Here is a 14,525-nt window from a genome sequence, read left to right on the forward strand (position 1 = left end):
CTAAACGACGTTATAATTTAGTCTCCATTTTAAAACATTTTTTGGTAAAATAAAATTGTAGGAACTAAGGCAAGAAGTTATTTAACATTATAAACATTAAATAGTGATTTAATTGTAAATTATTTTTGAATTTATTTAAAGATAAAATGAAATTTTAAAGAAGTGTACGTAATATCTTTAAATACAATGTTGCTTGACACTTTTGTTAGTTTATCAAGAACGGTTATTTTTATCAAATTCTTTCATTATTCAATAAGATTAATTTTTTAAATAAAATATTTAAGAAGATTTTTAATTATTACAAAACATCAAACCATTTAAATAATACATATAATTTACAAACGTACCTTCTATTTCATATTTTATATTAGACGAATTTAAGTTCTCATCTGTTGTTTGCCTTTCAGAAACTATTGTATATTAGTATTTATAGCAATATAAGATTTTATATGGGATATTAATGTTAATTAACATAAGTTGTCTTTATCATTGTACTGTATTTAAAAAATGAAAGATATAAAAACTGCATTAAAGTCGATTAAAATATTACAGCGATAATTAATTTAAGACATTTTATAAACATTATTTTAACGATAAAACCGAATAAAAACAATATAAAACGGCTAAACAGTTGACTCAAAGAAACACTTCTGATATAAGAGATAATAATTAAAGCTCGTTAAAGTTGATTGTTTTGTATCAGTTAAAAGATTTAATTTGATAATATAAAAGAAATTCGTTTAATGTTATTTCAATAAATTACTTCAGAAAAATTAGTGACAGTGCTTATAGATAGTTCGAAAAAAAACCCGACTTAAAGGTGAAGAAAATGCAAAGTATACTAGTTTAAAACTATATCATTCACTTAAATACAAATTTACAAAATTATACGCTTAGGAGCCATTTTATCATCAATCTTCCTAACCGAAACTTACAATAATCTTTCCCTTAATAACATAAAATTAAATAAATAATCGAAAATAAATGAAAAAATGTTAACTTAAAAAGCTATTTTCAGATGGATTTACTTTCCTGTCTGTTATAGATATATTGGAAAAGTATGGTAATCGTTTAAATTTTATATTGCATTATAATTGAAAATTATCTTTCTGGACCCCTTAACGTCCTGTTTGACTACCCGGAAAGTTGAGCAAAAACTCTTGCCAGATTTTTTATATTAGACAGGGGGTAAGCCCGGGTGCATAGCTACGATAAGAGTGAAATTTGGGATATTTTTGTTTCTAAATACATTAAATAATATTAAATAGCAACACATATGCAACAGAGCTAATCTACGTTAAATAAGCTACAAAATGATGTATAAAACGTAAATGTAATATATATAGACACAAGTATATAGCTAAAAGTATATATAAAGTATGAAAATTGAGCATAAGTAAGTAATTAAATTCACTTTAATAATAAAAATAACACTGACATATGAATGCTGATATTTACGAATATTTGAAGACCTTTAAAAACTTACTAAAACTGTTTTTAATGATAATATTAATTTGAGTTGCAGATTAAAGATTTACTATTTAAATTATCATTATTTTTTTAATATATAATGCAATTACACAGCTTAATTAAAATTTACTTTATCAAATTTTTAATGTCAATATTTAAATTCGTATCTAAAATTATCATTAAGACTTATATTTATTTGAATATATATATATACATAAATTAATAAGAAATGAATTAATTTTAGTATTTTCAATAAGGGGGCGCTTATATATAAGCAAAATCATTTTTTCTTGACCTTGAAAGTTCAACGAACAGATAACCAGAATCCAGGAAGCTTACTAAGCATAACAGGTGAGTTTAAAAAAAATATATTTTAGTAAATTCTCATATATAATACGCTATTAATTAATATAATAATTAAAATTAAAATTACATTAATAAGTTTATAAATAATAACAAATTATTACTGTTAAATGAAAAGCTACACAACAATAACAACAATAACCTTTTGTAATTATATTTTAAAGAAATATTTTTTATAAAAGTTTAGTTTTTAGATAAAAATTTAGTTTTATTTTTTACTTTATTATTACATTTAAAAGTTTAGAAATTTAAGAAAAAAAATTTAAATTTATTCATGTGTGAAGTGTGAGGCTGTATGAAATGAATAATAAAGCGTTTTGATGCTGCAAAGCATTAATATTCATTGGTTTAAGTAATAATTTGTTACAAATATCGCTCTATTCTAGTGCTATTTATCCAGTTTTACAATTCAAATCAACTTCTTTATATCAAAATTTTAATTTAATAAATACAAACATGAATTATATTTCTGTATTTTGTAAATGAATTTAAAATGTATAAAAAACTAAAACCTAAGTATTATTAGTTTAAATAATTAAATAAAATACGTATTTAATTTGTTAGATAGTATTTATTGACTCGTACACCTAGGAACGTCCCGTTACTGCCGATACCGATACCGATACCGTATCGATACTTTTCCTCGGGTATAAAACATATAAGGTCCGGCCGAACCGGATTTTGCAGCCGAATCAGAAACCAGAATGGAATTTTACACTATTTTTAGTTAAGTTACTTATATGAAAGTATTAATCACAAAAAATCAGTAAATGCATTACGTCAAATTGCATTTCCAGAACCTGTATGTGCTTAGAGTTCTGATTACTATTTATAAATAAAATTTAGTTAAAAATCACCCCCAGTGATGTTTAAAATGAGCTACAATTTGTATTTACTTGTTTGTACTGAGTTTTGCAAAATTTGAACACAATAAAGAACTTTCAATGTAAAGACACCGTTTTACCTCTTCACCAACGATTTCTTATCCACTCCTATCCGGTGTGTAGTAATACTCACAGAACCCATTAGCAAAACTGTAGAACTGAGACTTCTTTTGTATACGTAAGACATCCCTAAGTACTTTTGACGTTGACCTGGTTACTTGGAACGGACTAATTTTATTGTTTTATAGTTTTTTCAACTTGTTACTGTACTTAAAAATTTTAAACTGGTTAGTTTTGTTTGGTTATGAGCTGTCGAAATAAGCAAAGTTTTTGTCATTGTCAATAAAAATGAAGCAGTGCCTCTGTAGTATCATATTAGCACATGCTACAATAGAAGTGCCCTGAAGATAAGGAAGATACTATTACAGGCTTTAATACATTGATATGATGCTGATTGATTAAAGTGCTGGTAATGCAAATTGGAATGAATTCCAATGGTAGCCCGTGTCATAACATCTGGTGCCATATCAGTATGACACTGCTTTATGCATGCCTTATAGAGCTTGTCGTTGTGGTACCGTCAGATAAGGTTTCACCTATCATGATGTTTAGGTTTACAGAAGCAGAATTTGTCTGAAGAATGATGCAATTCCATTCGCTCATTCATATGAGACATTCCTGGTATCGTTGCAGTTGTAAATGTCTGTATTGTAGAGTTACAGCAATCTGAAATAATAGGTGCGTAGAAGGGATGTTCCAATGCTGCAAACGACGTCTAACGGTAGACACTGGTTAATATGCAAAATTTTATAATTGTTAAGCTAAGATGTTTGAAGTGGCTGTTCAATCACTTAGAGCCAACATGTCTGCTATAATGGTTGCTCCTCAACCCACTGACACCATTTTCTCATCACTATGGCTGCATGTCTGTCTAATACAACATTAACCCCTCAGAAGGATCCCTCTACCTCTACCCTCTACTGTGATCTCGGTTAAAGTCAGAAACTTTGTCTTATGGTTGCCATGTTCTTTGACGGAACACACTTGATTCTTTATGTGAGCAAGAACTGCGAGCAAACACAACGCAATGTCTTTGTGATCTCCTTTTACAATATTTCCGGAAAACGTTACTGCCACACGTGACTTGTACTTTATATGTACTGTGCTTTTATTTGTTTGCACGTTCTTTCATATTCTGACAAATTTCCAAATTTCAGGCCAATCTTATACATCCTTCTTGTAGTTTTTAAAGACCGGCAGTAGTATTTAATTTTATGAATAGTGTCGATAGTACGTAAAATGAAAATACGTATTCTTGATTTTGTGAGTAAATTAAACGCACATATTTATGTAAAAAAGTTTATAATTGATTGTAATACAGTAAGGCCATTATCAATTCCTATTCGAAAGCTTTTCAAATACTCTGTAGAAATAAGAACTAGTAATGAACGCCATTATTGTTTGAAATTTTGAAATATGTTGAACTATTCCTCAATTTATCGTTATTGCCAGAGAAATGATTTCGAATAAAAATATTTATTCATTTCAACCTATTTTTATTGTTTTTTCTATTACAAAATTAAATCTACTCTTAGATCGGATAATAAAAATGAAATAATGTAACAGATGATCGGGTTTATAATAATATCTATCTAAATATACAGATCTAATTCTGTTTTTTACACAGATTTTGTTTACACGATTTTGATCTAACACGGATTTGAAAAAATTCAGTTTTCTTTTTACACGGTTTATTTTGATCTGACAGATTTTAATAAACTTGCCTTTTTAAAAATCTGTAATTGATTTTAATTCTACGAAAAAATTCTTCTAGAATTGAATAAATTCAAGAAAAAATTTAATTTGAAGTATGTCAATTTGTTTGTCAATGAAAATCATTTAAATTTTGCAAATTATTTTGTAAAAAAGTTTGCTGTTCAGGAACAACCAAATGAGGAGAGGGAGTTTAATTAAAATACAACATAAAAATATTATATAATTTGCTTCTTGTTTGCATGACTATGTTAATTTTGCATTGGCTATTAATATGCCTCAAACCCAAACTTATCATAGCGACCACAAATGACTTTATTCCCTTAATGCATGAAGAGTTTTCATAATTTTCCAATGCTTTTCAACAACTGAACTCGCAAAATGCTTTACACCAATATCCATTTCACCAACCATTACATAACTAAAGTCAGCCAAACTAAAATTTAAAAATTTTTAGTTTTATTAAAAAAAAGTTTTGATAAAAAGGATGTGAAATTTTTAGCTGTTAATATTATATAATATTGTACACAACTGAAGAGGGACAAATTTATACGTCCGAAATGAACGTTGGTGTCAATAAAAATGAAATGTAAAAACAGTCGCATTAAAGTCATTTGTGGCCTCTGTGATAAGTTTGGGTTTGAGGCATATTAATAGCCAATACAAAATTAGTACAACATACTAATTTCAAATACTGTATAATGGGTGTGTTTCCTTGGAATCAATAAATAAGCAAGCCAATGGCATAGTTCGCTTCATATGAAACAAATTATGGCTTGCTTATTTAGCTGCTTGTCAAAGAATAGCTACTCGTATTTCTATGCAGCGTAGCTCTAATCATTTTCATTGGTAGAACGTACGTTTGTATAGAGACTACAATTCGAATTTTTCTTAGAACAATCTGTTATTTTAGTTTATGTCATTCTCGTCCGACAAAATCTGTCAGTTTTTACAAGAACCTTAATAGAAGCGATAAAACTTAACAGTGCATTTTTCAGTGTGCTTCAGTTGATTTTAAGTCGAACCACAGCATCGAAGTAATTGATTTCCATGAATATGTAAGTGAATCGAAATTATAATTATATATCTTAAGTATGACATAGATAACAATATCCTGTGAATTTTACCAATGATGGATATTCTCCATCACAGGTTAAACATGGGTTAATTTAAATTAATGTGTATTATTTCTTCTCCCATTATTTCCGAGAATTACGTGACAAAGGTTGTATTGTAATGATTGTTTCAAATTAGTATATTAATATGTTTCGCATCTGTAATAACACTCAATTACAAGCATTATACTACATGTGTTACGAAAACAGAGTTTTCTCATAATTACATTAATTATATAATAGAATTAACGAAATAATTACGTATATATATAATGTATTACATCAAATTTTAAAAGTATTTTAAACTAAATAATTACTTCAACACAGAAATTTTATAAAAATAATACAATTATCTGTTCCTTTCAAAGACAAAATATTCAAACTGCAACGTATTTCTCTTGAAATCGTGTTTTTGAAGAACTTTTCTATTGACACTTCATTAACTTCATATTAGTTACACCTGAATCAATTTCCGCTTGAAAACAATTGGATGAAGATAAAAGGGTGACAATACTAACTCTTTGAATAGTTCAAGAATAGAATTTAACCGATAAAACTTAAAAGAGGTCAATAAGTGTCTTTTTAAACATTCACACGTAATTTATAGCTCAATGCTAAATACTACGAGGAAACAATTTAGAATCTCACATTTCAAATTTCTTATTATTTGGTGGAGTACTTCACCTTCACCAAAAATTATAGTTTAGGACCACAAAAAGTCTAGTTACACACATATATCCTTATTTTAAATCGTTAAAAGTAATAACAAGAAATACAATATATTCCATACCGACTTATAAGCCGTTCAATTAACAAATACAATTATTCAATAGGCAATTGAATTGTTATAATATAGTTATGATAGTTACACTATTGAATTGTGTAATTGCCATTGGTTTATTATATATTATGTTACGCGCCGTTGGTTTACTATATATTATATTTCATACCGTTGGTTTATTATATATTATTGATATATTACCTTCTCGTATTTGTTTTTGTCACTTAATATTCGGGAATTTAAAATTTAATATCTTTAAAAATATATTAGTTTCTAATATATTATATTGAGATTGCGATTCTTCATTTTTATAATATTTGTAACTTTAGAGTCAATCTTTACGTAAATAATATCGCAAATCTAGCTTCATCTTGGATTTATTCTATTTTATTTCCGGCCATTGATCAGGGGATATGGTCCATTGTCTTTTTCGAAACGCGAAAATTACTAGCGTTATAGCCAGCAGTTTTGACAAATATTTCCCCATACTATACAATATTTGTGAACTTTTAATTTCCATATTAGCAACTACGTTGCGTGGAAGTTAACTTTCAATGCAACGTACTTGCTAATATACAGACTAAAAGCAGAAACTAAAAACTTAACGGAGCCAATTGTATGTAATTAAATAATAATATGTCCCCTCTGTCACATATAGATCATTGGAGATGGTGAGTTTGAACCATAAGATGGTAGTCAAGATGCTGATTCTGACAACATCGTAACAACCGAATCGGAAAATGCTAAATCGGGTTAACTACGAAAACAGTAATTATTTTAAATGTTGTATCTGAAACCATAAATACAGCTAATAAATGGTTTTGATAATTCCAAAAATGTACAAGCAATTAAGGAATTTGTTTCAAATTTTACATCTCGTCTTTTGTTGCAAGGTAATAAATTCCGGCATCAAAAACACTTCAGGACTTCAAATATATTAAGGTATATACCAGACATGGGCAAATGCGTCTCTTTTTGAATTACATGCGGCTCTTGCTGAAAGTGTTAATTTCTGCTTATTATTATTATTTTTACGATTTTATTTCCACAATTTTGTGAAAATATGTTTACTAAAACACTCAATATTTGTTTTATATTATATTTATATTCTATAATAAAATTGCGCACCTTATCTTTCCCAGTATTACCATACTATCCGCCATGACATTACAAAACTGCGGTTCCCATGCATTTTGCAAAACCTACATTTCGACTCCCACTAAACTCTTGCTTGCCCACCCCTGGTATATACGTACTGTACGTTTTAATAATACCCCTCCTCACATTAATTCCAGGAAATACTGTAATCCAGTGTACTCTGATTAAATAATTCAGATGAACTATAATCATTTTTTTTTACAAATAAAAGACAAGTCGCTCCAAAATTTATTAGACAATCACCATTTACTCTGATGTTCCAGAACAAAATTAGGCCCTATAGACAGCTGGACCTTCCTTTTTAGGCTACGCAACTGCCTACTCTTTAATACTGTCTATAATTTTGTTCTGGAACATCAGAGTAAATGGTGATTGTCTAATAAATTTTGGAGCGAATTGTCTTTTATTTGTAAAAAATTTATTTATTCATCCGACGGAAAATCAAACAAATATAATCGTCTTTCCAATATGAGAGTGTAATACATATGAACAAAGTACTATAAAAATTAAAAAAAAAAAAAAAAATGTAAATATCAATCGATTAAATATTTTTACTTCTTTAAAGACTCATTTTGTGTTTAAATAATTTATTATATCATATTGTATGTTATATTATATCTACACGAATAAATTTGTTGCAGATAGCTGAAATTTCGCATACGTAAGGCCAAAATGGAAAACATACATTTAATTATTTCGGTGATCTTTATTTTATTTTTCGCATGTTCAATTTCCCAACAATTGAATGCTACAGGTAAGAGTTCTAAATCAATTATTACGTCTATAATTTTCTATTATTTTCAGCATCATATAAATATTTCTAAAATATTAATATTATTCACTTTTTATATAAATGAACAATGACGAATCTTCCTGACTTTTGGACTATAGGCCTATATATATAGGAAGGATCGTCCAAATTGAGTAAATAAGTCACTAGTGTAAATTCTTATAGGAATACAGTACTAGCATATATATGATTTTATATAAATTATACTGTATATTGAAATTTTTTGTAGAGTTCAAAAATTTATGTTTGATTTTCTCTAAAATAATAGGTTACATTGCTAAATTATTTATTTTTCACATTCTTTAATAGATAATCTAGGAAACAATAAGAAGATAGTTTGTTACTACAGATATCAAGGAAATGAATCTCATCGATTGACTCCAGATCAAATAGATGTAAATTTATGTACTCACATTATACTAGGATTCGCTGGGGTGCATAAATCAGAAGTGTCCTATGATATCGAGGATATTCCAGGATATCGTTGGACAGTTTCTTTAAAAGACAAAAATCCTAATTTAAAAATCATGCTGTCTTTAGGAGGCGGGGGAAACGAAGGAGGATTTACTGAGGCTGTTTCTTCAAAAGAAAATCGGGAAAAGTAAATATGACAAAGTTCTCGAATTGTAAAATGTATTTATGATAATTGTAAATCTATTTTACAATTACAATTAATAATAGTTATTAATTATATAAAAACTATTTTAATATATTTTACTTTTTAATTATTTCTTACATTTTAATTTCCATAAGGTAAATATTTGTATAAAATTTATAAAAATTATAAAGATAAAACATTATAATAAATATAATGGTAAAGCAATGTAATATCACCTCAGCTTAACGGATTTCTCTTATTTTGTGCGTTATATTCACAATAAAATAGTAGGTGTAGTAAGTATGATACAAAGATTTCATAAATGTATCGTAACAAATGATGAAATTCAAGTTACAAAGTAATACTATACATGGCGTACTTTCTAAAATTACCCATAAAGAAATAGTTTTAATTAGTACTTTACAAATAAATAATTTGATGAATTACTTAGTAACAGAACAAATACGGTATCTAAATGTTAACGTTATTCATTAATAAGTAATGCAATGATGATATTAATATAATAGAACAGTTATTTTTTTATTTATATTGTTCTTTCTTAGATTTATTGAATCGATGATCAAACTTTGCCGAGATGTTAAATTAGATGGAATCGATCTCGATTGGGAATTTCCCGTTTGGAGGCACGCCTTAGGTCAACAAAATCTTGCAGACAAAGAAAACTTGATATTGCTTCTGAAGGTTTAATTTTTCATTTCTGTTTATTATATTATTGTAAAGTATAACTATGATTTAGCACCAGTATTTACTCATAACCCTGTGGAATTGGAATTAAGTTGAGTGAAGAGCTAAGCTGATGTACGGAATTTCAAATTATATATCGTAATGAGTTCACACCAATTTGAATTTTAAAGTTTGGTTTATTGATGACAAGGTTATTTAAGATGCGAAATTATAACTTGAATCTGATAATTCACAGTTACTGAAAGGTTTTCTATTTAATATTTATGGGGAAGATATGTTCGCAAGTCTTTCATTGGAACTTTACACGATTTCCACATTTAATTATAAATTTAATTATTGAGGATTTCAGAGATTTTATTCTGCTTATTCATATTTTAAATAGGAATTTAAACTTGCATCAGAAAAAGAATTTTCAGAAAATCCCCTTTTGATGTCGGTGGCAGTTGCAGGGCCGAAAAGTATCGTAACTGTGGCGTATGATATTTCAATGATGTCCAAGTAAGAGAAATTAAATTTATAAGTTTTTAAAATATTTTTCTTGATTTTATTTTTATTATAATTTTTTATGCGATTTTAAATATATTTAACTGTTCTTTTTATTATTTTATCTTTAAAATTCTTTCATAATTTTATCCAGAAATAAGATTTGTATTAGGGAATACGATGGCGAATAGGAAAGGAGAAATTTCGATACATCCAAAAATTAAGGTTAAGAATTGAAAAAATTTTATAATTCGAAACTAAATACAAATTTTCTTAAACTTTTCATTTATTTTATTGCAACAAAACAATTACAAATAATTATTATAGCTTGCATATATTTTTTTACTATTGAAAACGTGTAATTTTTTAGCTCCTTTTTCATTTCTTTGAGCAAAATGTCATACACACTTTAATTTCTCTCCTTAAATTTTAGACTCTTCGTCTATGCAATTGCCTACATTATGCAAAACATTCTTTTCTTAAATTTTCTTCACATCTTTTACACATTATACACATTTTTCACATCTTTTTACATTAAACATCTTTCAGAAATACCGCAAGTTGATATAGGCTAGTAATTGCAATAAAATAATCAAATATAGGCCCACGCCTTATTTTTTCACGGACTACTCAAAGAGATGTTCTTCTGTCATTGGTATTCATTCCACATGTTTAAAATATTTTCCATTCTTTTCATAGTTACGTCTTTGACAGTCTTCGCAATGTTTGCCTTTTCGAGAAAAATAAAATATTGTCATATTTTTTAATCTCCGACATTTTAAATATATGGTTAATTCATTTACGACAGAATGAGCAACTGTACATAACTGTTTGTATGAAGAAGAATCAGTATGAAACATTTTAAGATATAAACATTAAAAGTCATTTAATTGTCTTTCTATCTATTATTTCATTACTTTTGTTAATCCTTCTCTAAGTAAACAAATTTTAGTTCATCGAATATGAGAAATGGATGCAGATACTTAATTAAAAATATGCAAAATGACAGAATATAGGGTCTTTATTGTAATTTAAAAGTGAATTCCTCCTCTTTCCTCACTTGTCTTTTAGTGAAATGAGGAAATAGGATCTTGCCGTGGGAAAGTGCTTCTTCTCTCGTCACCTGTGACCTTTTCACATCATTCTGTTAAATCTAATATTTGCCTTAATGTTTACGAAGGTGGTAAATATTGATTTGCGTACAGTCAAATAAAAATCATGTAGATTATTTCTTTCAAACTTTTATTAAAAGTTCTTCATAAGAATTCAGTTTAACCAGTGTTGTTATAAAAGTAGTGGCTACATTCAATTATCAACTAGACTAAAAAATTATTCAATTTGCAGATACGCCGATTTCATCAATTTGATGAGTTACGATTACAATGATTATTATTGGTATACTCCTTACGTTGCTCACAATTCTCCATTATTTAAAAGTAGGCGTGAAATAGGTTACTTTGCAACCTTAAACACAGTAAGTACATGTATATTATTTTATTCTTTTAGAGCAAACCGACAGGAAAATATAAATTTATATGAAATAAATGAATTGAATTGAAATATATCTTGTTACTTGAAAGTTACTATAAGAATTTAAATATTAAATTTGTGTTATGAATTTTATATAATTACATGAAATAATGTTCTTCTTTAAAAAGTTTGGTATTTACGAAAGAACAGTTCTGTTTCCATATTCTAGAGCACGGGATTTTCATCCTAACAGAGAATAGTGCTATGTGTTTTTCAAATTCCCGAAACCAATAAAAATATGGGATCAGGAACGTTAGATTATCATGTCTACAAAATAATTGATTTGATATAAGACCGGATGAATGATAATTCATTCACTTATAACTAATGTTTTTCCATATGCCATACTTCAATCGGACAAACAAGCATCAAAATCTTACGCGATTGTTGGCCGAAATACAGAACCGACTGTCAAATAGTTTTGTAATCCTTATGTTAGGATCCCGTTTTAAATTCGATCGAGGATCTGTGTCTAACCCGTGTCCATTAAAGATTGGTAGACACTGTGCGATTAACGATTTTTATTATCGAATTCTATTGGACCAACATATTGGATTCTGTACAGTATATAGCCTATACTTTCCAAGATCGTATACAATTCGAAAACAATATGGTGTATATGGAATGCCGATATTTCAATTTTATTATTATTATTTTTTTAAATTAAATTTTGTATCTGAAAGTTGTGAAATCTATAAATGGTTAACGATATTATTAACAAATAGGTTATACAATGATTTTAAATTCTATTTGAAAAGTAAATTTTTCATTGTAATAATAATTTCGGCAATTTTACAGAAATGGTCAGCAGATTATTTTATATCTCAAGGTATGGACAGATCCAAACTGATGATTGGATTACCTCTTTACGCTCATACTTACAAGCTTCTTTCAAGATTTAACACTACACCTGGTAGTATAGCAACAGGTTCTGGTTTGGGCGGAGGTGGATTATCGTATCCTGGTGTAAGAATTATTAATGATTTATTTAAACAACAAATTTTTATAATTAACTTTAAAAATTATTAGAATTTAAAAATGTAATCTGTAAATAGTTTTCTAAAAGTCAGTCAATTGAAATATATATATTATGTTTATTTCAAGAACAGCTTCTCTCTCTTTCTTCTTGTTTTCGCCTCCTCTTTGCTCAAAACAAATGAAACATAAAGTAATATTTCAATAAAATCTGAAAAATGTAGAAAACTTAAGTTATAAATAAACTAAAAATATCTTAATAAAGAAGACAATTAATTAATTACATCAATTTTATTACAATACATCATTGAAGTATACAGTTAAAATCAAGAATGAATTAATTTCTTAATTAGGTTTGTGAATTTTTGAAAAATGGTGGTACTCGAATGTTTGACGATGAAGCCAAAGTCCCTTATGCGTTTAAAAATAGGGATTGGATATCTTACGATGATTATGAAAGTGTCAAAATAAAGGTAAGAACAATAGCTCATAAAGTCAGTTTAAACTGCAATATCGTCGATAAAATTCCTGATAAAAATAATCCAATAAATTAGAAAGATAATCTCCATAGGGGAAATTACTAAATTGATTTCAGTAGTGAGGCCATTTTACATATTCATTGTGGTTTGGCTAGACCAACAATGGGGACCGTCAGATGATGAGGGATGAAACCAGATATATCGGAAACAGACCGCAAGATTCTTGAACTTTCTCGGTAGAATCGATCCCGGATCCCCCAGAGGATAGGATAATATCACGTATTTTGAAACCGTGCCGGTAGTTTTTGTTGATTCATAAACTCCATAAAGTTTATGAATCAACAGGATAATATCAACTAAAACCTATCGGCTATCGGCTGACGCGAAGAGATCATTATGAATTATGGCTTTATATGTAAGGCTTTAATAAATAGAACTGATAATGTATTTTTCCATGAATAGAAAACAGGTGAAAGGTTAACTGAAAGTGATTAGAAGAGTGGAATCTTATTAGATTATCCATAGTCTTTTCCAGGAGCCAATGTTCATTAGTCTACATGTTAGTCTACGAAGAAAAGTAGTTTCGTGTTCATCAATATTAATTATTTCTTAGGATTTAATTGTTTTGTATAAAATTATTCGTAAAATACAAATGATATAAATAGATTTAATACTATTATTTTTCAGTCTGAATGGACGAAAGAGAATAATTATGGTGGAGTTATGACATTCAGTCTTAATACTGATGACTGGAAAGGAACATGCGATGGAAAAACTAAATTTCCATTAATGAAAATCATTAAGAAAATAATTCACGAATAACGAATTTCGAATTTATATTCATAACTGAAGAAATATATTTTATACAAGATTATTTACTGTGTTAATATTGTACATGTTGAACACCTTTTGTTTCATCATTTGTAAGTTTACTTTTCAAAAGTTCATTGATTGGAATGTCATCATGTACAGTACATCACATGAAAACAGTAATGACATACTATTAATATTGTGTAACTTATTACTAAGTTATTTAAATAAATTTCTTATTATATATTTTAAATTAATGTTTAAATTACTTTCAAGAAAAAGTGGATTTAACGAAATTATATTTTAATGACCATTCGTTTCCATAAAGAAATTGTTTTGATTAATAAATATATCATTTTGATTTGTTTATTTAAGTCGATAAAATTATCAAAAGCACTTTAAAAGGATATATTTGTCTTCTATTATGGTAGTGAAAACATGGAGGATCATTAGAAGACACTCTCGCCCATACACATTGTATGTTTCGATTAGCAGTCTGTAGAACTTGCTAACTACATGGGCCAGGAAAATATCTGGTGACATGAAACCTTATCTATAAAATAAATGCTAAATAGAAAATATTCTTATTAAAACTTATTTTTCAATGTATC

The 14,525-nt window shown here is 27.7% G+C and overlaps 1 protein-coding gene across 2 annotated transcripts; it reads left to right on the top strand.

Annotated features, from left to right (window-relative positions):
• The first annotated feature begins 5,486 nt into the window (after window positions 1–5,486).
• LOC136980805 (acidic mammalian chitinase-like) lies at window positions 5,487–14,160 on the top strand. Of its 2 annotated transcripts, XM_067276994.1 has the most exons (10): window positions 5,487–5,548; window positions 8,186–8,298; window positions 8,644–8,935; window positions 9,496–9,634; window positions 10,020–10,135; window positions 11,465–11,594; window positions 12,449–12,616; window positions 12,979–13,098; window positions 13,792–14,001; window positions 14,077–14,160. In XM_067276994.1, the coding sequence occupies exons 2-9, from the start codon at window positions 8,217–8,219 to the stop codon at window positions 13,924–13,926; spliced, it is 1,182 nt and encodes a 393-aa protein (XP_067133095.1). In that variant the 5' UTR covers window positions 5,487–5,548; window positions 8,186–8,216; the 3' UTR covers window positions 13,927–14,001; window positions 14,077–14,160. The 2 variants fall into 2 exon arrangements, with proteins under 2 accessions (XP_067133095.1, XP_067133094.1); XM_067276993.1 differs by lacking the exon at window positions 5,487–5,548 and having other exon boundaries at window positions 8,172–8,298.
• Window positions 14,161–14,525: the final 365 nt, after the last annotated feature.

The sequence above is a fragment of the Centruroides vittatus genome, unplaced genomic scaffold (assembly GCF_030686945.1).
Source record: "Centruroides vittatus isolate TY-2023 unplaced genomic scaffold, ASM3068694v2 contig_726, whole genome shotgun sequence".
In the NCBI taxonomy this organism is placed as follows: Eukaryota; Metazoa; Arthropoda; class Arachnida; order Scorpiones; family Buthidae; genus Centruroides; species Centruroides vittatus.